We start from the raw sequence: 24664 nt of genomic DNA on the forward strand, positions 1-24664 counted from the left end.
TGGTTTTAATGTGTTTATACAGTTGTGCGTTTAGGCCCAGATCATACTCTACTCAAATATGTGAATGCAGACACATTGATGCATGGATGATTTCACAGGTGCACTCTTCATTAACCCAAAGGATGCTTTAGGTGCATCCCAGTTCACATATTAATGTGGTATTATAAATAGTGAACACTGAAAATTCTAAAAATAAGAAAATTGTGTACTTTACATGTTGAAGTTGACCAAGAAAAAACTTAATGCATTCAGTTGTCACAGCTTTAATTACATAGCAGAGGAAAAGGGGCTATCAGACAATATGAAGGACAAAATAATCTTCATACACTAAAATAAAATGAATCGGCTACCCAGTTAAGTACATAGTCATAGTGTATATGTGCACAGTAATTAATGTGTCATTCAGGATTCAACTTTTGTCTGTCCTTTTCGAATTCAACTACTCATTGTAAAACATCAGTTTGAACTTTGCCATTAGATTTTATAAAAGCATAAAGCTACCTGAATAACAACACCATCAGATCAATGGCATAGACAGTTGAATGTAACTCTGTCTTATTCAAGTTCTGAGGTTAATTATTCTGAGGCAATAGCGCCTGAACAGATAGTATTTACTACATGTATGTAAAATTGGAGTGTGTTGACAAGTTACATGTCATTGTTCATATACTTGCACAGAGCATTTCTGGCCAAATGCTATAGATAACATGCAGCATCGTGTACTTCCTCTGTCTATTTTATATTAAGTGTAGCTCTGAAAACATGTCATTAGCATCATTACACTTCCTCTGACATACACAGGAAGTGATCCACTGCATCTTCCAGCGTACGTTAGATCCCCCTTTGCAGTGGAACTCTATGTTTACCATTTTGGACTTATTGGGAACGCAGCAGCGCTTGTCTGTGCAGTTGCCGCAGTATGTCGGGCGGTGCTTCTTAACACTGGTACAACCAGACAGCGAGAGCTTCTCTGCTTTACTGGCCTGGAATTTCGGTCTGCAGGTTTTACCTCTTGGTATCTAAGCATGAATGAGAAAAGAATGGTTATGATTTTGGGTTAAAAAAAAATAAAACTTTGGAAAAGTTCCAGGTTCATTCACCTAAATATCTTTCAGTTTTATAGCATATGAAATATTTAAGCCTGGGTCAGTCTAAACCTTGGGTAAACAGGATCATAGGATATTTTGTTGACCGTTATTCCTGGGTATACAGTGTGACAAGTATAATCCTAAAGGAAAAATCGCACTGTATGAGCCCGGCTTGCTCTATAAATATACACAATAAATACTGACACAGAATAGATGATATTTACCTTATGTTTTTAGGATCTTGTGAGGTGAGGATTTTGTTGGAGGTCAAATTTGATCGCAATGGCCAAAATGGCTGTCGGTGAACATTTCAAACCAGTGATCAAAGACTACAGTTAGGATCATAGGAATCGTTTATGATTTTCACATTTTGGCTTATAAGACCAAATCATGGCCAAAATTACACAGTGTGAGCCGGGCTTTAGTAATTCTGTACTTTGAACTAAATGTTTTAAATAAATGTGTATTACTGTTTAATTCAAGTATATTAAGATGCTAAGAGTCAAAACTAATGTAAAAGGCCATGCTAGCTGCCAATTAGTTGTAGTATTAGCAAAAATTTAAAATGTCTTTACTGCAACAAATTTAGGTGTTGTGGCAAAGACCTTGTGTTGCGTTAGAGACAAGTTCTAGGTTTACTGTATATTAAATTACAAATGTCCAGTCTGTTGTAATTGTAATTATATTTTAACAGGACATTTTGTAACCCTAGATGAGAAAAAACTATGTAACATTAAGATCAAAGAAATGCAAAGCAGAAATTAGAATTAGTTATGCAGAGTGTCTGCAGAAGGAAAAAGAACATTACAGAAAGACAAAGGAAAACGGGCAGATAAAAAGCGTCTCCCAGCAAAAAAAAAAAAAATGGTTTCATGGCACTTTAACATTGTGTCCTTACCGATTTTTGGTTGATATTCTGTCTTTATCTGTTAAAATAAACTTACCAAAAATTACAGACCCTTTATTTCTTTAGCAGGGGATCAAGTGAATATTTTCCCTACTATATATCCTTTTAAATTTTTCTTACAATTATGTCGATAATATGGATGAATGGTTTACCTTGTTTGTGTGTGTTTTCTTAAGTGCTTATTAACATCATATGATGGTTTCTTTTCAGTTGAGGCTTTTGTGTTAGTGTCAGGCCCACACATGCCTGTTTATCAGTATTGACTACTCTCTCTCTCTCTCACACACACACACACACACACGCTCTCTCTCTCTCTCTCTCTTTTCATGGAAGTCAGACTTTCTTTTCCCCTCATTCACTTTACCACAGCTCCAGATTTCACTTTCTGGCAAATCCACCTTCAGATAAAGCTGATGAGATTTTATTGCTCTGAGCCTGTATTTTTGATATTCAACTACAAACACAATAAGAAACAGAGAGTTTAAGTATGCAGATTCAATTTTATAATAAAATGATAGATACCACTGCACAAAAAGTATCTGGATAATAAAGTGACACTTAGAATGGCCTTCTATATAATATATCACAGTAAGTAGCACCACAAATTATGCTAGAGTTGTCAGAACTCAAATGGAGTAACTCTGCTAAATTAGTCTTATTAATCAAAGCAATGAATTGATTTATTGCTTGAAACATCAGAAATGTTTTTGTCAAACTAATCTTCATCTCCACCACTTACAACTGACATAATTTTTCTAAGCTAGATTTCCATCGACTTTCAGCTGGTATCAAAGCTATTTTTAGTAGATGTTCACACATGCGAAAACATTAATCACAAGTGTTGATCATCACGTTAAATAACATTTGACCATTACAAAATGCCCAAATATATATTCAAAACACTAATTATTTGTCTTCATTTACAACACAATATATACTGTATATTATCTTAATAATTTACATTCTGTAATCATTTACTCACCCTCATATTGCTACAAACTCATACATTTTTCCATCTGACACTTCACTTGAATGTGCTGACCGTAAATATTACTTGAGCAAACTTATTTCCAGAAACCTTGACATCAGTTTATATGATCAGAAAATCAGTTGATGAACAGACAAAAATTTATTGACTCTCAAATCAAATTATTGATCTTGCAAATATGCAAATATAGTGCTCGGATCAAATATTCCTATGTCAATTGCATCAAGCCTCACATGTTCCTGTGTTATGACATTAGGTCAAATGCCACAAGAACCAATACTGTTTAGAAAAAAAAAACTTTTTTTTTTTTAGTTTGTGCAACACATGGTAAAAATGTTAATTACGTTTTGTCTGTGCTTTCATCAAAAACAAAGTTTTATGAGCTAATATTTCTTGTAGATCCACATTCAGTCAACATTTAGTTTGCATTTTAAGTTAATTGAGCATTTATATGACTGTAATAGTGATGTAGAATGTTTCAAGTTTGTCTATGAAAAGAACACTAATCGCTCTAATAACAACTTTTACAACAAAATGTTGTCAGAAACAATAAATAGATATTAACCAAATTATTTCTAATGAACAAATATTTGTGTCATTATAAGTCCTCATGTTTTCCCTCAAAACATACATTTATTAAAGTGTGTTATCAGTGACCAAACAGCCTGTTGGTTGGACCCTTACCCCCAAACTTGACATTATCATTTCTTGCCGTTTAATATTTTAAATTGCTCAAACTAAATGGCCAAAAATTACTTTATTTAATATTTAGATTAGATACCAAAATTACAGAAGTCTACAAATATTATATATTTTTTCCCCTGGAAATACTTTATTTAGTGGAAAATACTTTGATCAGAATAAGAGAACAGTAACCACTTTATCATGAAAGATGACAACAACTGAAGTTTAGGAGGGTTACAGCTGTCAGAAACTGTCGTCCCAGGCAATGCAACTCTTCTTGCCAATACGCTCCAGCTCTGCAGCTGCCGCAAGTCACTCTTACGCCTGTTTCACACATATTCCGTCCGCAGTGCGTATGGGTTGCGTATTTTTTTACGCACCCATGTTAACGGATTCCAGTGTGTTCCAGGAGCGGTGCGTCTGCAGCAGTGCAGCGATCGTTTACGTACCGAGTCTATTTTTGCTGTGCTGCACGCGCTGAATTAAAGTGACAGTGCATTGTTTGCGGTAAAAATGAACATGGATTGACACGGAAATGCAGTAATTTCACAATAAATGTATACTAATTAAAGCCTACTGTGTTTCACACTCAACATTTGGGTTTTTGGCTAGGTTTCAAACAAGAAAAAGAGCACCTTTATTTAGGCAACATAATATATGCACTTTTATGGAAGCAGAAAAACAGAGTTCATTATGACCCAGGGGATTGCTTGTAATAAAGATGTAAATGCAAAAGGCACGAGAGTCTGTTTCTGTCAGTGGTGTTTTAATTTTAATATTTGCAATATCCTAACAAGAAATAAAGGGTAATTGTTGTGTTTAAATTTTTTGACGTTTGCTTGAGCAGCTTATTATACAAACCTAGAAGTCAAATGCATGAATAACATATTGTATATATTTATTGAGCTTAAACTATGTCTATGATTATGAAAGATTGTTACTGTTCTGTGATAAAAGAGTCACAATGCTGTAAATGATCAGCATTGATTTTTTTACATGATTTGAAATCTAAATAATGAACAAATGTTGAGTTTGTGGACTAAACAGCCGCAGATCAGTAGTGGACGACTGCAAACGCGTCCTGTGTGAAAGCACAAGGAGTCCGTGCTGCTTCTGCACCACATACATAATGCACATGGACTGCATACACACTGCAGAAGGAGTATGTGTGAAACAGGTGTTAGATTGTGCCGACTCAGCAGCCTGTGAAGCCCACCTCACCAGCTGCACCGCCGGCCTCTATGCCTGAGCCCCGACATCGCTCCTGCTTGGCTAAATGATAAAATGCAATGTGTTTGTCCTAAATACTGTTGTGAACCCTGGACCCATTCAATTACCACCTGAACAATGTACCGCTGTTATAGCTAGAAAAATAAAACAAACATTTCCAAAAAGAGAGCAAATTTCCTCTTCCACATTTCACGATTGTTGGGTCCCCGAAAGGTGGCCTGTCGCTCGAACCAACCCAACCACTTGCCACCCAGGCTGAGGCCTGGTAGGCCATCCCCATGGTGTGGTTCTGGGGTTAATAGAACAAGGTTATTCTCTGTTATTTGCTCGAAGACTCCCGTGATTCTGTGGCATGGTCTCCACCTCAGTTCCGATCGAGGATGCACACGTCCTAGATGATGCATTTGCTGATGAAAGGAGCCATAGAGATGGTTCCCCCAGCTCAGAGGAAGTCAGGCTTCTACAGCCGTTATTTTCTCATCCCCAAAAAGGATGGTGGCCTAAAGCCCATTCTTGATCTTAGACTCTAAATCGTCATGAGATGGCCATTCAGGATGAAAGTGACAAGACATACAGCCAAGTATGGAGACCCATACTCGGAATTCGTGCTCTGCATTTAACCCATCCAAAGTGCACACACACAGCAGTGAACAAACACAAAGCGTGAACACACACCCGGAGCAGTGGGCAGCCATTTATGCTGTGGTGCCCGTGGAGCAAGGGCACCTCAGTCGTGGTATTGAGGGTGGAGAGCGCTCTGTATGTTCACTCCCCCACCTGCAATTCCTGCCGGCCCAAGACTCAAACTCACAACCTTTGGATTACGAGTCTGACTCTCAAACCATTAGGCCACAACTTCCCCCAATGATGATTGGATGGATGATTACATTGAAGCAGATCCTTCCGCAATTGTGCCCAGGGGACTGGTTCTTTTTGCTGGATCTGAAAGATACCTACTTTCACATCCAGATAGCCCCCCCACGACAGATGATTCTTGAGATTCGCCTTCGAGGGAGTGGCATATCAGTACACAGTCCTTCCCTTCAGACTGTCCCTAGCTCCCCGCACTTTTATGAAGTGCATGGATGTGGCTCTTTCCCTGCTGAGACAGATGGGAATCTGCATCCTGAATTATTTTGACAACTGGCTCATCCTGACTCAGTCAGAGAACAATGTATTATCTCTGTAGCATCTGGACCAATCAGACACATATATTTAAGTTATATTTAACAAATACTCTGTAACACTCCTCAATCAACAAACCAACTTTGAGGATCTATGGACCCTTCCTCGAAAATCCACCTCAAAACACCTCAGAGAGGCAGAACAGGCCTCTGGTTCCATGGCAACCAATGCGGATATAACTGGTTTTAGTGCACTAAGAAATGCGGGCAGAGCACAACTCTGACACAAAAAAACAAAAACACAATGCCAATAAAAAATGGACTCTCTGAATAAACATACACCTCTTCTGGTCCTTGTTTATATTATTGCTGTTCTTGTATGTTGTGTTTTGTATTGTACAGTTTTATGCATGCTTATGATAGAACCCCTCATTCATGTAACTTAACATATACCATGTTTGGTCTCTTTGAATTCATCTTCGGATGATCTAATATTATATGTTGGTACATAGGCAATATATTAGTGTTCTAAGAATCTTAAATAATTTTGCAACAACACCCAATCGATTTCCATACTTAAAATACAATGCTTTAACACAAAGGGTCGTAAAACTCTCCAGCATTTCCAACCTCCCTCTTGGAATTTCAGCAGTTCTCATTGGACAAGCCCATTCTGAGAGGTGTGAATCTTCTCAGACCTTAAAAGGCTTATTTAAAAGTTATTCTGCTAAGGCTAAAACATATGGGTGATCTGCAGGCATTCTCGGTGAGCCCTACTTGCCTCGAATTTGAGCCCAATGACTCCAAGGTCGTCCTGAAGCCGAGACATGGTTTTGTACCTAAAGTGCTCTCGACTCCATTTAGAGTGCAGGTAACAGCTCTTTCAGTGCTACCTCATTTGAAGTAGGACCAAGAGCTAAATCTACTCTGCCTTGTCAGGACATTTAAAATATACATTTAGCGTTACGCCCCATTCAGGCTGTCGAATCAGCTTTTTGTATGCTTCGGTGACTGCACCAGAGGGTCTCCAGTCATGGAGCAGAGACTTTCAATAGATAGCATCAATAGATAATTGATGCTATCAAGCTAACATACTCTTCTTTGGGAGTAAGAGGCTGTGCTTGGTCTAGCAGGGTTTCCATTGCAGAGATTTGTGCGGTAGCTGGCTGGGCCTTTCCGTCCACATTTATCAGGTTTTAGAATCTGGAAGTCCCGGCCTTACAGGCCTGGGTCCTTTCTGAAGTGAAGTGACATACAGCCAAGTACGGTGACCCTCATGGCTCTGCATCTAACCTGTCCAAAGTGCACACACACACAGCAGTGAACACACACACACCATGAACACATACCCAAAGCAGCCATTTACATTGCAATGCCCGGGGAGCAGTTGGGGGTTCGGTGCCTTGCTCAAGGGCACCTCAGTCGTGGTATTGCCGGCCTGAAACTCGAACCAACAACCTTGGGGGTAGGAGTTAAACTCTCTAACCATTAGGCCACAACTTTCTGCATAACTGGACTTACTATAGAAAAACCAGTGCTGTATAAAAGTTTTTTGCCTTCTCTGTACGCTCTTGGCCCCCACTGGGTTCCGAGGCTGTACCATTTTTTCTTGGAACGATTACTTAGCGCTAGGCGGACCTCTGTGAGTTTGGCCCTATTACTTGTGGGGCATCCCTTCAATTACTTAGTCCCTCTGGGGGGAACATTCCTCTAACATAGCATGGCGAGATTGTAGTGGTTCCCCATAGCATCTTATGCAAGATGCAGCACGAGTGAAGTATCAATAGAGAACGTACTTTGTTACTAACGTAACCTCCGTTCCCTGAGATTCGGGAACGAGTACTGCATTGCTGGCCGTGCTCTGCTGCATGACTCTGTCGTCGCTACAGTCAAAGTAACCTCAGGATCCTTTGGTGAAGTGCATGCATATATAGCCAGATGCCCCACCCATATTGGCAGGTTCTAGCGGGCTGTGCATTTTAAAAACACTGCATGAACCTATGGCCGTGCAGTTACACTGCGTGATTGAAAAAGGCTTTGGTATTAGGAGAAAAATAAATTTTCCCCATAGCGTTTTAAGCAAGATGCAGTACTCATACCCATATCTCAGGGAACCGAGGTTACTTCAGTAACCTAGGACGTTCTGATAAACATTAGCATTCATCTTTCATGTAGCTGTATAAGAGGCCCAACGCCTGCTGCACACTAACACTTCATAACACTCCCTCTTCCACCTTTCTCTGGCACCTTTACACACTTGGCTTCAGTCTTTCCCCAGTTAAGATATCGAACATGATGTTTCCCATCTGACATAAATAACTTAAACTTGCTCTCATCACTAAATTGAACTGTGGACCAGTCCTCCTTTCTTCACACAATGCTTCTCAGCAAAGGTGAGCTTAGGCTTTTGATTATTTCTCCTAATGAATGGCTTGGTCACTGCTGAGTGTGCTATCTTTTTGACTTCTCTTAAATGTGCCGAGACAGATCCTTACCATATTTAGCGGTGAACTGCCAAGCAATTCCAGCTGCAGAATTAAACCAATTACCCAATGAAAGTATTTGCATTATACTGTCACCTTGTGCATTTGTCTTAAGTGGATGATCAGCCTTTCTGGGGAACTTGAATAAATTAGTGTCACTGTAGGCCTGCAATATTCGAGAAATCACAGATTTGGAATGGCTAACTTCTCTTGCAATGGCTGAAAGGGTCATCCCATTGGCCTTCATGTCATGCTGCAAGTTAAATAAAGTTTGTTATACTTTATAATTAAGGAAGTTAACACTAGGTGCCATTTGATAACCAATAACTTGGAGGTATATGTAAGTGTTCTCTCATTTTGATCAGAGTTATTTTCAAATATCTCATTTTAGTTTTTTATACTGTGCCTCGAACAGGGGCACTGCACAAGATCCCGGGCCCTATGCATAGGCAGTCCTAATGCCCCCCACCCTTGAAAATATATATTCCAGACTTTTCAAGGGCCCTCTCTTCCTTTGGGGCCCTGGTAATCAGTACTGGTTTTACCCCCAGCCCGACGCCCCTGCCTCAGAATACAATTAATTCATGAAAAATGCTTAAAAATTGCCTGTTAGGATAACTTAGCAATCTAAGCAGTGACCTCTCTAATTTTGATATTATAAATGAGTCACAATTAGTGATTTGGACAATGATTGTTGAACAAAATTATTAGATTTTCTTGAATTTTTTATCAGTTTGTCATGATACAGTATGATCATTTTGTCCTATGAAGATTTGGATTAAATCAATGGAGTTGTATGGATTTGTATATGTAATCCATACAACTCCATTGATTTAATCCAAATCTTCATATAGGCTACACTTTTGTCCTTTTTGGCAATTGAATACAAGTTTTGAATGGCATGAAGGGTGTGTAGATGAAGACAGAATTTCTGGTTTAACCATGGCAAGCATGTTAATTTCCAACAGGACAGATCTCTTACCTTAAGTCCCTTTAGAGCATTTTTATCACATGGTCGAAGCAGACAGAGTCGGCGCTCTTTTCTCATCTCACACTTGCTGTTGTCGTTGTTGACTCGTACAGAGATGCCGATTCCGCAGGTGCGTGAACAGGGTGACCAGGGTGTAGTCTGAACCAAACAGTTCTTCTTCCAGGCTAAGGGAGGATCCCTGTAAGCTTTCAGTGTTACAGTCACAAAGCACTATGTCATCCCACAGCACACATTCAAACATCTGCCCTCACCCCAGGCTTTACATTCGGACAGGAACAATGAGTCTGTGAATACTGTATAGTTATTGATTTGTCACATGCAGCTACTTAGGAGCTGTTTAGTTATGACATCAATTCATAGAACAGTCCAGAAAGCATATTTACCATGGGTTCTCTCTGGAGTTTCTAAGAAGTTCCCTCTTCACTTAGATACTGTGATGACATCATCGCTTTGGGAACACCTTTGGTGTACTGAATGTCTGAATGTCTTGCCCGACGTCTCACAGTGGGTACTATGCACTGTTTGACACTGTTATACCATCCAATTTTGGAAAGGGCCATCTCCTTTCAGCGAGGTTCTTCCTACGACAGTACGTCCCAGTGAGGCCTCAATTTTAAATCAACAGATTATAGAAGAGGTAGCCCCCACTCAGATGTAGTCAGACTTTAACAGCCGATATTTTGTTGTGCCCAAAAAAGATGGTGATTTACGTCCGATTTTTGACTTGTATCGTTTATATCTTGCACTCAGAGTGAGCAAGTTCAAGATGCTAACAATGAAGTCCATTCTGTCTCAGATTCAATTCGAGATTTGGTTTGTAGCCATCGATCTAAAGGATGCATGCTTTCACATCCAGATTGTCAAGAGACACAGGAAGTTCCTCAGGTTTGCTTTCGAGGGCAAGGCTTACCAATTTTGTGTTCTTCAGTTCGGTCTAGCTTTGGCTCCTTGAACATTTACAAAATGTATGGACACAGCTCTGGCCCCTTTGCGGCTCCAAGGCATCAGAATTTTTAACTATCTGGATGATTGGCTAATATTAGCTCAATCTCAGGATCAGGCACTGTGAAATCGAGACTTGATCACCTGAGGAGCCTTGGGTTACGGACAAACCTAAAAAAGAGTGTCCTGCTGCCATGTCGGCAAACAACTTTTTTTGGGGTGGACTTGGATTCGTGCATGATGCGGGTACATCTGTCTCCGCACATGTACAGTCAATACAGGCTTGTCTAAGTCAGTTTAAGACAGGGCGCCTAGTGCACGTTGGCTCATGCCTCAGACTGTTGGGTCTGATGGCGGCAGAATCCCCTGTAGTTCATTTGGGCCTGCTCCACAAGTGACAGTCTCAATGGTGGGAAAAGAGCCAAAACATTTCACCTCATTGTCATCTGCTTAGCAGAATTACGGTGACATGCAAGGGCTTTTGTGCTCTAAGCCCGTGGGTGAGACCCCAGTTCCTTCAAAAAGGAGATATCCTTAAGGATTACGAACGCGTCCCTTACAGTTTGGGGGGCGGTCCATCAAGGTCATCAAGTCAGTGGGGTCTCGACGGAGGCACACCATGACTGGCACATAAATCATTTGGAGATGCTAGCAGTCTTTCTGGCTCTCTTCCGCCACTCTTAAGGTGTATGTAGTGGCCATATCTGCGGAGCATGCTCTTGTAGGAGGTGTTTCAGTTGGTTGTCACCGCTTAGTCTCCCGTTTTATGCGGCTTAGGCCTTTTCGCCCAACACAAGTTCCTTCTTGGGACTTATTGATTGTTTTGGAAGGCCTGACAGGCCATCCTTTTGAGCCATTGGAGTCTGTGTCAGAGAAACATTTGCCCCTCAAGACGTTTTTTTTGGTGGCTTTATCCTCCCTTAAGAGAGTAGGGGATCTGCAGGCTTTATTGATCAGTCCTTCATGTATGAACTTTGCCCCAGGACTGGTTAAAGTCTTTTTGCGACCTAGGCCTGATTATGTTCAGAAGGTCAATTCGAATCCATTTCGTTTCCAGCAGGTGGTCTTAGAGGCCTTCTCCCCTGCTATTGCGGGGTCAGATAGCCTGAGTCTCTGCCCAGTAAGGGCTCTTAGGATGTCGACCGCACAGCTCAGTGGCATGGGTCTGACCAGTTATCTGTATGTTTTTGTGGTAAGAGCAGAGGTTCTGCAGTCACCAAATAGCGCATGTCACACTGGTTAGTGGAGGCTCTGGCCTATGACTTCGCCTCTAGGGGTGCATGCTCATTGTACAAGAGCAGTGGCTTCTTCTCAGGCCTTCTTCAAAGGGTCCTCATTGGAATATATTTGTGCTGCGGTAGGATGTTCCTCTCCTAGCACCTTCATCAAGTTCTACAGTTTGGACGTGAGGTCGGCTCCTGGCTCTTATCTCAATCTTATCCGATTGAGCTGATGCTTTCCTTGGTCTTCCAGCTATCATAGGTACATCAGGCATTATGGTATAGCGTTCCCAAAGCGATGATGTCATTGCAGCATCGAAGTGAACCTACAGTATGAAAGGGAACATCTCGGTTACGTATGTAACCTTGGATCCCTGAATAGGAAACGAGATGCTGCTATGTGGGTCGTTCCATACCTTTGATAATGCTTCCTTTTTAAACAAGTGGAAATCTGATGAAATAGCATGCAGAACGGTGATATAGCTTCCCTACGTGCATGTTGGGGCAAAATTGCATTTCATGTATTTAATGAAAGCCTCTTCAGACTTTTAACTGTTGTCCATGAGGAATTCTAGAGTGAACCCATGATTGCACACACTTTAGTTTGGTACCCATTCTCACAAATCTTGCCTCAAAAAACTTTATATTCTGCTTATTAATAGTTAGTAAGGTAGCTGTAAAATATGGTCATGCAGTAATATGTGCTTTATACTGTAAGTACTAATAAACAGTCAATACACTGGTAATATGGATGCTAATAACTAGATATTAGTGAGAACTTGTCCATAAACTGGTGTAAACAAACTAGTGTATTAGTTTTAGGACAGGAAAGAACATCTCTAATATCTCATTCTCATAATCCGAGTAACTCTCACATGCCTATAAAGGAATGATTGTTCCAAATTAAATTCAAGTAATGCACTATTAAAAACATTTATGACATACTGTCTGTTTAATTGCCATAAATAATTTACATTTCGATAAAAAAAATAATGCTTGCAGCAAAGCACTTACAGTGGAAGAAAGTCAGACCAAGCAGTACATTTTAGAAGTATAGGCATAAGCTTTAAACATTTCTGCCTACTGCTGTATTTTGCACAGAATTTACTCATACACTGTTTTAAATTAATAATGTGCAACTGCAACTGCACCCCTACACCTAGCCCTAACACTAACCAAAATGAGCCTGCTGATCAGTAAAGGTGTCCTCCAAGGCCCGGGATAGGGACCATGGTTTTTAGCATGAATAGCAATATGAGCTACATGAGCACCTCAAAAGGGAGTGGCATCATTCCTCAGATTTCTTCTCATCAGGAAGCATTTCGTCTTAGCCTGTGGTTATGAGTTGTCTTTTTGCATCAGGATTAGACTGTGGGAAACACAGTGTTACTTCAGGAGTGTGTTCTGTGCTGTGAGGACTTGCACGGTAATTGTGTCAAGTGTTTGGCTATTTATCATCTCATGCTGCACTTAATGGCTCTGCTAGGTGCATGCACTGTGAGATTTCTAAGAGTACTTTAAAAGTATTTAAAAATACTTGGTTAACTGCCCACCTTTTCAAGGAAAAGGGGAACTGGCTACACCCAATTACTCTCTCTCTCTCTCTCTCTCTCTCTCTCTCTCTCTCTCTCTCTGGAGCATGTTAACCCTCTTTCACCAGCTGAATTTGCTGATAATGATGTTGTTGTTATGTCCCAGCCCAGAATCATGGGCTGTGGTCTGGTCTCTGGATGACATTCTTATGACCACTCCTGTTGGGACTCTGAGGAGTTCAGCAGTGGTTTAGCTGCTCTCTAGTGGTCAGGAGGCACTGCATGCAGAACAACTTTGGAGCGGATTGTTAAATTTTATTTGGCTACCAGTCAGGTTGGTGTAGCGCTGCATACAATGGAGGTTCTGCCAGCCTACCAAGCAGATATCCTTAAGGATATGAATGATCCTGACCTGCGGAAGGAGGGAAAGCCTGTTTTTTAGAGATCCTCTCCCTTTTGCAGAAAAGAGCAATAGAGAAAGTGCCTCCTTCAAGAACAAAGTCCAGATCTTACATTCAAAACTAGTGCTGGAGAAGAATGAAGGTCTGCATCCCATTTTAGACTTAGGTCAACTGAACTACACTTTACAGAAACGGATGCTTATTTCCACATTCAGATCATTCAGAGATGCACAATGTTTCTGAGGTTCACTTTTGGGGACAGAGGATATCACCTTACTTGGCTTAGGGATAGGCAACTCCGGTCCTGGAGGGCCACTATCCTGCAGAGTTTAGCTTCAGCCCTCATAAAAACTCACCTGCCTGTATCTATCTAGTAATCCCGAAAACACTGATTGCCTTGTTCAGGTGTGTTTAATTAGGGTTGGAGCTAAACTCTGCAGGACAGTGGCCCTCCAGGACCGAAGTTGCCTATCCCTGGTTTAGGGTATATTTTCACCTGCCTTGTTTGGTTCGACTGAATCAAACTCAAGTTAGCTTCCCCTCTAGGTGCAGACCTTTTTAACAGGTGTGAATACAGCAATTGCACTTGGGTGTGGACCAAACAATTTCACAGAGACCCAGCTGAAGAGGTAGTCTCAGTCCACTTCCAAACTAACTCTGGTACGGTTCATTTAATGTGTGAATATGACCTGACATGATGTGAGCATGCTAAATAGGCTGAAGCTTGCCGAGATAACACTATCTCCTTACTATGTTGGGGGAAAATTGTGTTTTATGAGTCAGTGTCACAATGAAGTTGATGATCCTGACTCGCCATCTCATAATTGTATGCGCCTTTAGAAAGAAATTCATATTTACTGATTACATAATAATATTACATAATTTTTGTTCTGCGCTCCAAGATGGCAAGCACATCCTATTTGTTTTCTTTATTTTACAATAGAACAACATTTTCTTGGTATTGTGAGTGCACACAAATAAAAATAGACCCTTTACAGTTCCGAATGATGTATTATTCTTACCTTTATGAGCAAAAATGACGGTATATTTAATTTGTTTCCACTGATGTCCTGAAACGCACTTCAGCTTCCACTCTCCACACAAACGATTGGATATGCGCTAATAGTGCACAGTTATATAGGTTAAATGTTTAAACTAACGTTGTGATATGCTTTATTATATATATATATATATATATATATATATATATATATATATTAGGGCTGGTAATTTAATGCGTTAATTAGATTAATTCTTTATGAAGAAAAATAACGTGTTAAAATTATTAATGCATTTAACGCACTTGCCCCACCCCAGACCTGTGTGGATCAACTGCCATTTCATATAGTTGATTGATGACTAATATGAGGAAGGGTAACAACTTACTGCCTGATGGAGACTAGAGAATATCCCTAAAATTCAAGATATGGGGCAAAATGCCCCTGTTTGAAAAATTGTCTTAACATCTGTTGTGACGCTCGGACAATCTTTAAAACTTTCTTCTCTTCTTAATCCGCCTCCACCACTTCCTCCATCGACTCTTACAGCGGACCACTTTGCGGTTTCTTCACAAATAAGACAAGAACCATCAGTGACCAATTCTCCACTCTGCAGACTGAGGACAACTTCACAATGACCTACGCACACTCTTTCTCCTCCTCCTCCCCACTCTCAGAGATGGACGTCTCCAAAATTCTAATGTCCAATCATCCTACTACTTGTCCACTTGATCCGATCCCCACTCACCTCCTTCAAGCGATCTCTTTTTCAGTCATACTGTCGCTTACTCACATTATCAACTCCTCTCTTCACTCTGGAACATTTTCCTCAGCATTTAAGCAGGCTCGGGTAAGCCCACTGCTCAAGAAACCATCTCTACATCCAGCGCTTCTTGAAAACTACAGACCCGTATCCCTTCTTCCATTCATTGTAAAGACACTTGAGCAAGCTGTGTTCAACAAGCTTTCTATGTTCCTTGTACAGAACAACCTCCTGGACAGCAACCAATCTGGCTTCAAAAGTGGCCACTCAACTGAGACTGCTCTGCTCTCGGTTACTGAAGCCCTGCGACTGGCAAGAGCAGCTTCAAAATCCTATATATATTTTAAATGGCATGGTTAAGTGGCATGGTTGTTGGTGCCAGACGGGCCGGTCTGAGTATTTCACAATCTACTCAGTTACTGGGATTTTCACGCACAACCATTTCTAGGGTTTACAAAGAATGGTGTAAAAAGGGAAAAACATCCAGTAGTATGTAGTAACATCCAGTAGTATGTAGTAACGTATGTAGTAACAGTAGTAACATCCGGCAGTCCTGTGGGCGAAAATGCCTTGTTGATGCTATAGGTCAGAGGAAAATGGGCCGACTGATTGAAGCTGATAGAAGAGCAACCTTGACTGAAATAACCACTCGTTACAACTGAGGTATGCAGCAAAGCATTTGTGAAGCCACAACACGCACAACCTTGAGGCGGATGGGCTACAACAGCAGAAGACCCCACTGGGTACCACTCATCTCCACTGCAAATGGGAAAAAGAGGCTACACTTTGCATGAGCTCACCAAATTGGACAGTTGAAGACTGGAAAAATGTTGCCTGGTCTGATGAGTCTCGATTTCTGTTGAGACATTCAGATGGTCAGAATTTGGCTTAAACAGAATGAGAACATGGATCCATCATGCCTTGTTACCAGGCTGGTTGTGGTGGTGTAATGGTGTGGGGGATGTTTTCTTGGCACACTTTAGGCCCCTTAGTGCCAATTGGGCATCGTTTAAATGCCATGGCCTACCTGAGCATTGTTTCTGACCATGTTCATCCCTTTATGACCACCATGTACCCATCCACTGATGACTACCAGCAGGATAATGCACCATGTCACAAAGCTCGAATCATTTCAAATTGGTTTCTTGAACATGACAATGACTTCAATGTACTAAAATAGCCCCCACAGTCACCAGATCTCATCCCAATAGAGCATCTTTAGGATGTGGTGGAACGGGAGCTTCATGCCCTGGATGTGCATCCCACAAATCTCCATCAACTGCAAGATGCTATCCTATCAATATGGGCCAACATTTCTAAAGAATGCTTTTAGCACCTTGTTGAATCAATGCCACGTAGAATTAAGGAAGTTCTGAAGGCAAAAGGGGGTCAAACACAGTATTAGTATGGTGTTCCTAATAATCCTTTAGGTGAGTGCATATACATTATTATTATCATTATTATTTATTTTTTATTTTTTGGCAAGTAATGATCACAACATCGTATCACATTGTCTCATTTGATGCTTCTAAATTTCTTCATATTGCGTTAGTATCTGAAAACACTGTAAATCAGTAAAAGAATAAAAATTGCACTACAAAAGATCTCTGATTAACCTGTTTTTGCATTTCCTGTTTTACCCTGCTTGAGAACTTCTGTCCAATGAATGGGATGACCTTAGCACACGTGTGCTTTAGTTGACTATTTCTGGTCCACTTACATTTAATCATTTAGCAGACGCTCTTATCCAAAGCAACTTACAAATGAGAACAGTAGAAGCAATCAGACCAATGAGAGAACAACCACAGTACACAAGTCCCATGACAAGTCTCAATTAGTCTAGCACAGAACTCATAGCTTTGTTTTTATGTTTTTGATTTTTTTAAAGAAAAGAAAAGGTAAGTTCTAGTATTAGTTGGTCAAGTACTGGCGAAAAAGATTTGTCTTTTAGATGTTTTTTCTTTTTAAATGAATAAAGAGTCAGCTGTTCAAATTGAGATTGGGAGGTCATTCCACCAGCTGGGCACAGTCCAGGAAAAGGTCTGTTAGAGTGATTTGGAACCTTTTTGGGATGGCACCACATTTACAGAACACAAGCTTCTGGATGGCTTTGAACTAGTGAGCTTAGGTATATTGGTGCACCACCAGTGGTCATCTTGTAGGCAAGCGTCAGTGCCTTGAATATGATGCGAGCGGCTACTGGTAGCCAGTGTAACCTGATGAGGAGAGGAGTAACGTGAGCTTTTTATTGGCTCATTGAAGACAGCTCTCGCTGTTGCATTCTGGATCAGTTGCAGAGGCTTGATAGTACATGCAGGAAGGCCCGCCAGGAGAGCATTACAATAGTCCAGTATGGAGAGAACAAGAGCTTGGAAAAGAAGTTTTGTGGCTAGCTCTGATACGAAGGGTCTAATCTTCCTAATGTTGTATAAGCCAAATCTGCAGGACCGGGTTGTTGTAGCAATATGCTTAAATGATGAGGTTTCTGGCTGTCCTGGAAGGAGTTATGGTTGACAAATCCAGCTGTAGAGAAGTTGTGATGAAACAATGGGTCAGCTGGAACCACAAGCAGTTCTGTCTTAGTAAGGTTGAGCTGAAGGTGATGGTCATTCATCTAGCTAGAATTGTCACTCAGACAGGCTGCAATGCGACCAGCTACCGTCAGATCATCTGGTTGGAATAAGAAGTAGAGTTATCAGCCATAGCAGTGATAGGAAAACCCATGCTTCTGAATGACAGATCCTAATGACTTCATTTAGATGTGAGCCTTGAGGAACCCCAGTAGCCAGAAGTTGTGATTTAGAAACCTCACCCCTCCAAGACACCCTAAAGGATCTACTTAAGAGGTAGGACTTAAACCACAGGAGTGCAGTTCCAGAGATGCCAGTCCTTCTGAGGGTGGACAGGAGAATCTGGTGGTTAGCAGTGTCAAAAGCAGCAGACTGATCCAGCAAGATGAGTACTGAGAATTTGGAAGCTTCTCTTGCAGAGAAGGAAGAGAAGAGTGACTGATACACACTGAGGTCGGTAGAGTTTCTTGATTTGTGCCATTTCCTTTCTGCAGCCCTGAGGTTATAGCGATGTTCACTGAGAACATCGAACAGCCAGGGGGCAGATGGGGTGGTGCGTACTGGTCTGGATGACACTGGGCAAAAGTTGTCCAAGCAAGAGGTTAGAGTGGAGCAAAGAGTGTCAGTAGCACTTTTCATGTCCAGTGCTGAAAACTGACAGAGTGAAAGAAGTGAAGATGAAACCATAGAGGATAGGACAAGAGGGAGAGAGTGAGAGAAGGTTGCGTCGAAAAATGACCTGCGGCAGAGTGTGTGCTGTGTCAGGAGTAAGTGTGAGGTTAGAAGTTATGAGGAAGTGGCCTGAGGTGTGCAGTGGAGCAACTAAAATGTTGTCTGTGGAGTAACAGCGTGTGTAGATGAGGTCCAGTTGGTTGCCTGATCTGTGAGTCGCTGTAGTAGACACTTGCTTGAGATCAAATGATGCAAGCAGAGTGTTGAAGTCAGCAGCCTGGGGTTTTTCTAGATGGATGATAAAGTCAACAAGCAGTACCAGAGGAACACCATCCTCAGGAAAGTTTGATAGTAACACATCCAACTCCTCCAACAAGTTTCCAGGTGACCTGGGGGATGTTAAATGACTAAAACAAGATGGCACCAGTGAACCCAGCTTGCCGTCTCTTGCCGTCTTACATATGTCTCAGTTTGGTATACCTGTGGTACCTGTTCAGTGCTCACCTACGATCGCCAAGTTTTAATTAATATTAAAAGTCGTATGGGATATTACCCAGGATTGTGTCCCGCTCTGCATTCTCACTCTCAATCCTCGTTCAACCAACCCGCGCTGGAGTGCCCTCGCCGGTTACCGTGCTGTGTTCCTCACTTAAGGAAGCGCCGCAGGAAGAGAGGTAATAGAGAGGTAATCGTGGAGGTGTTTGTGTGAGAATCAGAAGGGCAATTGCGTCTTCCATACAGTCTTCGATGGAGCTTTCTGTGGATAATATGAGCTTGGAGGGTCTTCACCTGTCGCAACGTTCATGGGATTATACTTTACATCTCCCGGTTTCCCCGGTTTTTCACTCATAAATTTTTTCTACTCCTGCACGTTTACTGATTCATTAAAGAGGAGTGAACTGTTCAAATCTTTGCCAACTTTCATTTTATGTGACTTTTTTTATCCGTTGGGATCTGGACATTTTGTGCTTGACAGAAACTTGGGTCGGTGCTGGTGAGTTGTCACCTTTTGAAGAACTTAGTCCACCGAACTGCTGTTTTATTAGTACCCCAAATCTACTGGTAGAGGTGGTGGGGTTGCAATGGTTTTTAAAAAATCACTTAATATTCAATCAGTTTCTGTTTGAACCTTTTTACTGTTTGAAGTACAGTGTGTGGTATTACAGTCTAATTAATCTCTGCTGTTCTGTGCTCTCATCTATAGGCCACCTAATATTGGAAGTAATTTTACCAGTGAGTTTTCTGAATTTTTAACTTCTGTTGCCCCATTGTATGATCGTATGTTGTTTCTGGGTGATTTTAATATATATCTTTGCTGCCCGGGGCGTCCTTTGGTTGCTGAGTTTTGTAATATCTTGGATTTTTTTCTCAACATATAAATCAAGCAACTCATGTTCTTGGTCACACAATTGACCTTATAATGTCACATGGTTCCTCTGTAGTTGATGTTGTCATTGATGATGCTTCCTTCTCTGATCACAAACCCATTCTTTTTAAGGTTCCTACTGTAACCTCTGCTACTGTGATTAAGCCTGCTGGTTTTTTTATTCTCGTTTTATAAACTCAGTGACTGTTTCTCAGTTCAATGATGACTATCTAGCTAATGCTGTTGAAAAATTTACCTTACATGCTGCAAAGGCATCCTATGGGCCTGATGATTTGATTTCTCTTTTTTACACAGTTTGTTCTAATATCTTAGATTATATTGCTCCTTTTAAAGTTAAACAACCTACGATAAAATCGTATTATTGGTCGGATGACAACGCTCGCTCTCTTAAACAGGCATGCCATAAAGCAGAGAGGATATGGAAGCATGATCATCTTACTGTGTTTTTTTGAGATTTTTAAAGATTGTCTGGTTAAGTTTCAGAGCGCTGCTAAGTCAGCAAGATCGAAATATTTTTCAGAACTGATTACCGCACACTTTCATACACCTAGGGTTTTATTCTCCACAATAAATTCAGGTATTAATCCGAAATCCCAAATTCTCTAGGGAGCATTCAGCAGGGCTCTGTGAGAAATTTTTGGCATTTTATGTTGACAAAATGAGTACCATTCGCTTATCTTTTACTTCACCGCTCTCAGACCTGTCTTTGAACTCGCCTGGTAGTCCATTTTTATAATTGCCATTTTCAACATGTCACTTTAATAGAACTTTCCGATCTCATTTACAAAATTAAGTCTACTAATTCCTCACTGGATGATGTTCCTTCTGTGATCATAAAAGCAGCTTTTCCAGTAATTGTCCCCAGTGTCCAAGTTGATTATTTCATCTTTGGACACTGGTGTGGTTCCGAACTGCTTTAAGCATGCGGTTGTTCAAGTCAAGTCAAGTCACCTTTATTTATATAGCGCTTTAAACAAAATACATTGCGTCAAAGCAACTGAACAACATTCATTAGGAAAACAGTGTGTCAATAATGCAAAAATTCAGCCTTTGCTTAAGAAACAAGGTTTGGATGAAAGTTGCTTTAACAATTTTCGGGCCTGTCTCAAAGTTATCATTTTTGTCAAAGCTTTTGGAAAAAGTTGTGCAGTTACAGCTGATCACATTATTAAATACAGCTAATTTATTAGAACCTTTTCAATCTGGGTTCATTACTTATCACAGTACGGAGTCTGCTTTGCTTAAAGTGTTCAATGATATTTTGGAGGCAGTTGATGCTGGTAAAAATGCAGTATTGATTCTACTGGATCTTACAGCTGCCTTTGATACCGTGGATCATAATGTTCTTATTTGCCATTTAGAACATCTGATTGGTATCAGGGGCACAGCCTTACAATGGTTTATCTCATATCTCAAAGATAGGTCTTTTTCTGTAGAGCTAGACAAGTTTTCCTCATCATCTGCCGCAATTATTAGTGTAGTACCTCAAGGCTCTATTCTGGGGCCGCTTCTTTTTAACTTATATATGCGCCCTTTGGGGGATATTATCAGGAAGCACAATGTCTCTTTTAATTTATATGCTGATGATACACAGTTGTACCTCCCGCTAAAAGCTGGTGATTCCATTCAACCATTGCTGGAATGTGTCTCTGATATAAAAAATTGGTTATCAAATAACTTTCTCCAATTCAATGAGAACAAAACAGAAATGATTGTTTTTGGTCCCCCAAAAATAAGAAAGGATATTATTAAGGAGCTGGGCAATCACTTCCCCTCCATTTCCTCACAGGTTAGAAACCTGGGGGTTATCATTGATTCAGAATTAGGTTTGTCCAAACAAATTAAATTCTGTCGTGAGGAACAGCTTTTACCAATTACGGATCATCTCCAAACAGTTTTTGTTTTTTCAGGATTTGGAGAAGGTTATTCATGCTTTTATCACTTCTCGTTTAGATTACTGTAATTCACTGTACTCAGGTCTTCCTCAGTCATCGCTTTCACGCCTCCAGTTGATACAAAATGCAGCTGCAAGGCTGCTGACTGGGGCAAAGAAATATGACCATGTCACTCCAATTTTAGCTTCTCTTCACTGGCTTCCGGTCCATTTTAGGGTTCAGTTTAAGATTCTGTTGTTTGTTTTTAAAGCTCTTAAAAATCAAGCTCCATGTTATCTTAAAGATCGTATCATCCCTTTGCCATCTACCAGACTTTTAAGATCTGCTAACAGGGCTCTTTTATCTGTCCCTCGTTCCCGTATGAAAACTAAGGGTGACAGAGCCTTTTCAGTCACTGCCCCCCCTCTGTGGAACGAATTGCCTCTAGACTGCCACCTTGCCCCTTCCATTACCATTTTTAAATCGAGGCTGAAAAAATATCTTTTCTCCTTAGCACTTTAATTTCACCTCATTGCTGTTTTATTGTATTATATGTCTTGTTTGTTCTTTTCGGTTTCCTCTTAATTTTAATTTGATTTTACATTGTTCAGCACTTTGGATAACTTTGCTATGTTTAATGTGCTATATAATAAAATTTACTTAATTACTTACTTACTAAAAAGTGGATTTTAGCAAGTGAATTAGACTTTCCTGGTGTGAATACATCGTAAGAATTAGGACTGTCAAAAAATTTTTTAATTTCAAATATTCGTCAAAAATATAAATCCACATTCGAATTTTAGGTTTGCATTAAGAAGGCTGCCTTATAAGCCCTGGGTATACTTCATATTCTGTGGTCCATTCCGTATCGCGCACAGCTGCATCCGCACAACTTTCAAAGGTGGACGAGTTGGACACACAGTGCCACTTCTGTTTCATCATTCACCTTGTGTACGTGCACAGTCCGCACAGTCTCAAAAAACTACCTGCACGCGACATATTATAAGTGGCGCATGAGATGCGATGACGATGTAAGTGTCATTGCATTATAAGGTTTATGTTAGCCTATCCAGTTGAAGCCATTAGAAAAAAAGAGAACATCAATGTGTGGAGACGATCTTGTTCAAAACTGAAACCAAGCCGTTCACACAGAACGCATATTTCACACATTTTCTAGAGGGACACCGTTGGATTGCGTCTCTCACAAGAGAGCCGCATGTTTAGAAAGCAATGTAAAATTAATGTAAGTTCAACTGTTTAAAAACATAAATCAAGATTTTATGGTGGGTTTCTGTTCCCCATCCCACTGAATCTCATGTTTTTAAATAAAAAAATGTATTCTGTGTAACTGGCTTTCCGCCCTTTGTATTTAACTATGCATGCATACATGACGCGGTTTTGTTTATAGTTTTTTAAGCAACTTAATTAAAATTGGTAAAAATTTTAAATATTATGCATTTTTTTCCACAGTGATGTTTTCTTATGCTTTATATAAACGTGCATTAGTAATATTTTGCTCGATGCACCCTCTTGTGGCCTCAGGAGAGAAGCACAAAACTTTTCTTCACCCTAACTGAAATTATGCGTTTTAAATTTGAATCTAATTCAATTAAGAATTGATTCATTGATCTAAGTCATTAAGTACAAAATTCCAATTTAGTTTTTCAGCTATTTTGACAGCCCTACTAAGAATTTCACATTGCATGTTTACAAAGTGCATGGATTCAACTCAGGGAGGGAGGCAACAGCACCAGCAGATACTAAATTAGTCTGTTTCTTTATGGGCTTCAGATGGTCATCACACCAGGGGGTGTTCTCATAGCGTCAGCTGCCGATACATTGTTCCCTATTCAGGGAACCAAGGTTACATATGTAACCGAGATGTTTATTTTGTAATTCTGTCTAGCTCAACCAGACAATGGTGGGCAGAATGAGAGTAAATAGCCTTGGGCATCAAGGCGGGCTATTTGCACTTGTGTAAAAAGTGTACACTGAATATTTTTTTCTATGATAACAGACATTATGCCACAAATATAATTTAACCTGGAGCATTCCTTTTTAAGGCAATGTGAAATCAAAATCATACCTACAGTACAGTAGATTGTACCTTTCTTAATATCCTCAGTCTTGTTGTTTTCATAAACTTCTATCAACATGTTACAACTAGGGGTGTAACAATGCACTCGAAGCCAGTTGAAAATCAATTAAAATATGTGACAATTCAAGTTAGAAAAGATATTGAACAAATCACAATAGAGTTGGGGTGGAGGTTTATAGGAATGTATTTCTAAGGGGAACTGACTATCTTCAAATAAGTTTTGATGGTATTTTCTTTTCATCTTGCCTCCATATAAAGCATATTGAAGTAGATTTTATTAGCCCAGTGCTGCTTTGTTTACAGCGGTAACCAACAAAACGCTGTATCACTGTTCTTCTATAGGTGCTACCTATGGGTAAAAAGTGAATTTGTGTTCTCGTTTAGCCAATCTGCTTTTGTGTAGTTTTATGTAGCATAATTTAATAAATGCTAAATTTAGACCATTCTGTTTTTGCTTTAAATGCGTTTTCTGAAAAAGGTATATTTTCTGCTGAAAAACGTATATACGCTGATAATTCTACATAAGAGATATTTCAGTTTCACAAAGAAATGTGCAGCATTTTGTCTGAGAAATAATAAAAGAACACTTTTTCATTTATAATTTATATTACACCTAATTTAGTTTAAAAATAAAAAAGTAAATAATTTTGTGAAGCCAGTATCATTAATCATATTGCTTTTGATTTGAGTTGAGTGAATTGTTACATCCCTA

At 40.1% G+C, this 24664-nt stretch overlaps 1 protein-coding gene across 2 annotated transcripts in view; it reads right to left on the reverse strand.

The window, feature by feature from the left end:
- Nucleotides 1-247: 247 nt before the first annotated feature.
- ccn6 (cellular communication network factor 6) overlaps nt 248-24664 on the reverse strand; it is a 28056-nt gene continuing 3639 nt past the window's right edge. The window contains exons 4-5 of one of the 2 annotated variants that reach the window (XM_059513296.1): nt 9487-9659; nt 248-1019 (exon numbers count right to left, since the gene is read on the reverse strand). In XM_059513296.1, the coding sequence (XP_059369279.1) occupies nt 738-1019; nt 9487-9659 (455 nt within the window). In that variant the 3' untranslated portion in view covers nt 248-737. Of the gene's footprint in view, nt 1020-9486; nt 9681-24664 lie in introns of both variants that reach the window. The other variant, XM_059513295.1, reaches the window with a different exon arrangement.

Source organism: Carassius carassius, chromosome 27 (assembly GCF_963082965.1).
Source record: "Carassius carassius chromosome 27, fCarCar2.1, whole genome shotgun sequence".
Classification (NCBI taxonomy): domain Eukaryota; kingdom Metazoa; phylum Chordata; class Actinopteri; order Cypriniformes; family Cyprinidae; genus Carassius; species Carassius carassius.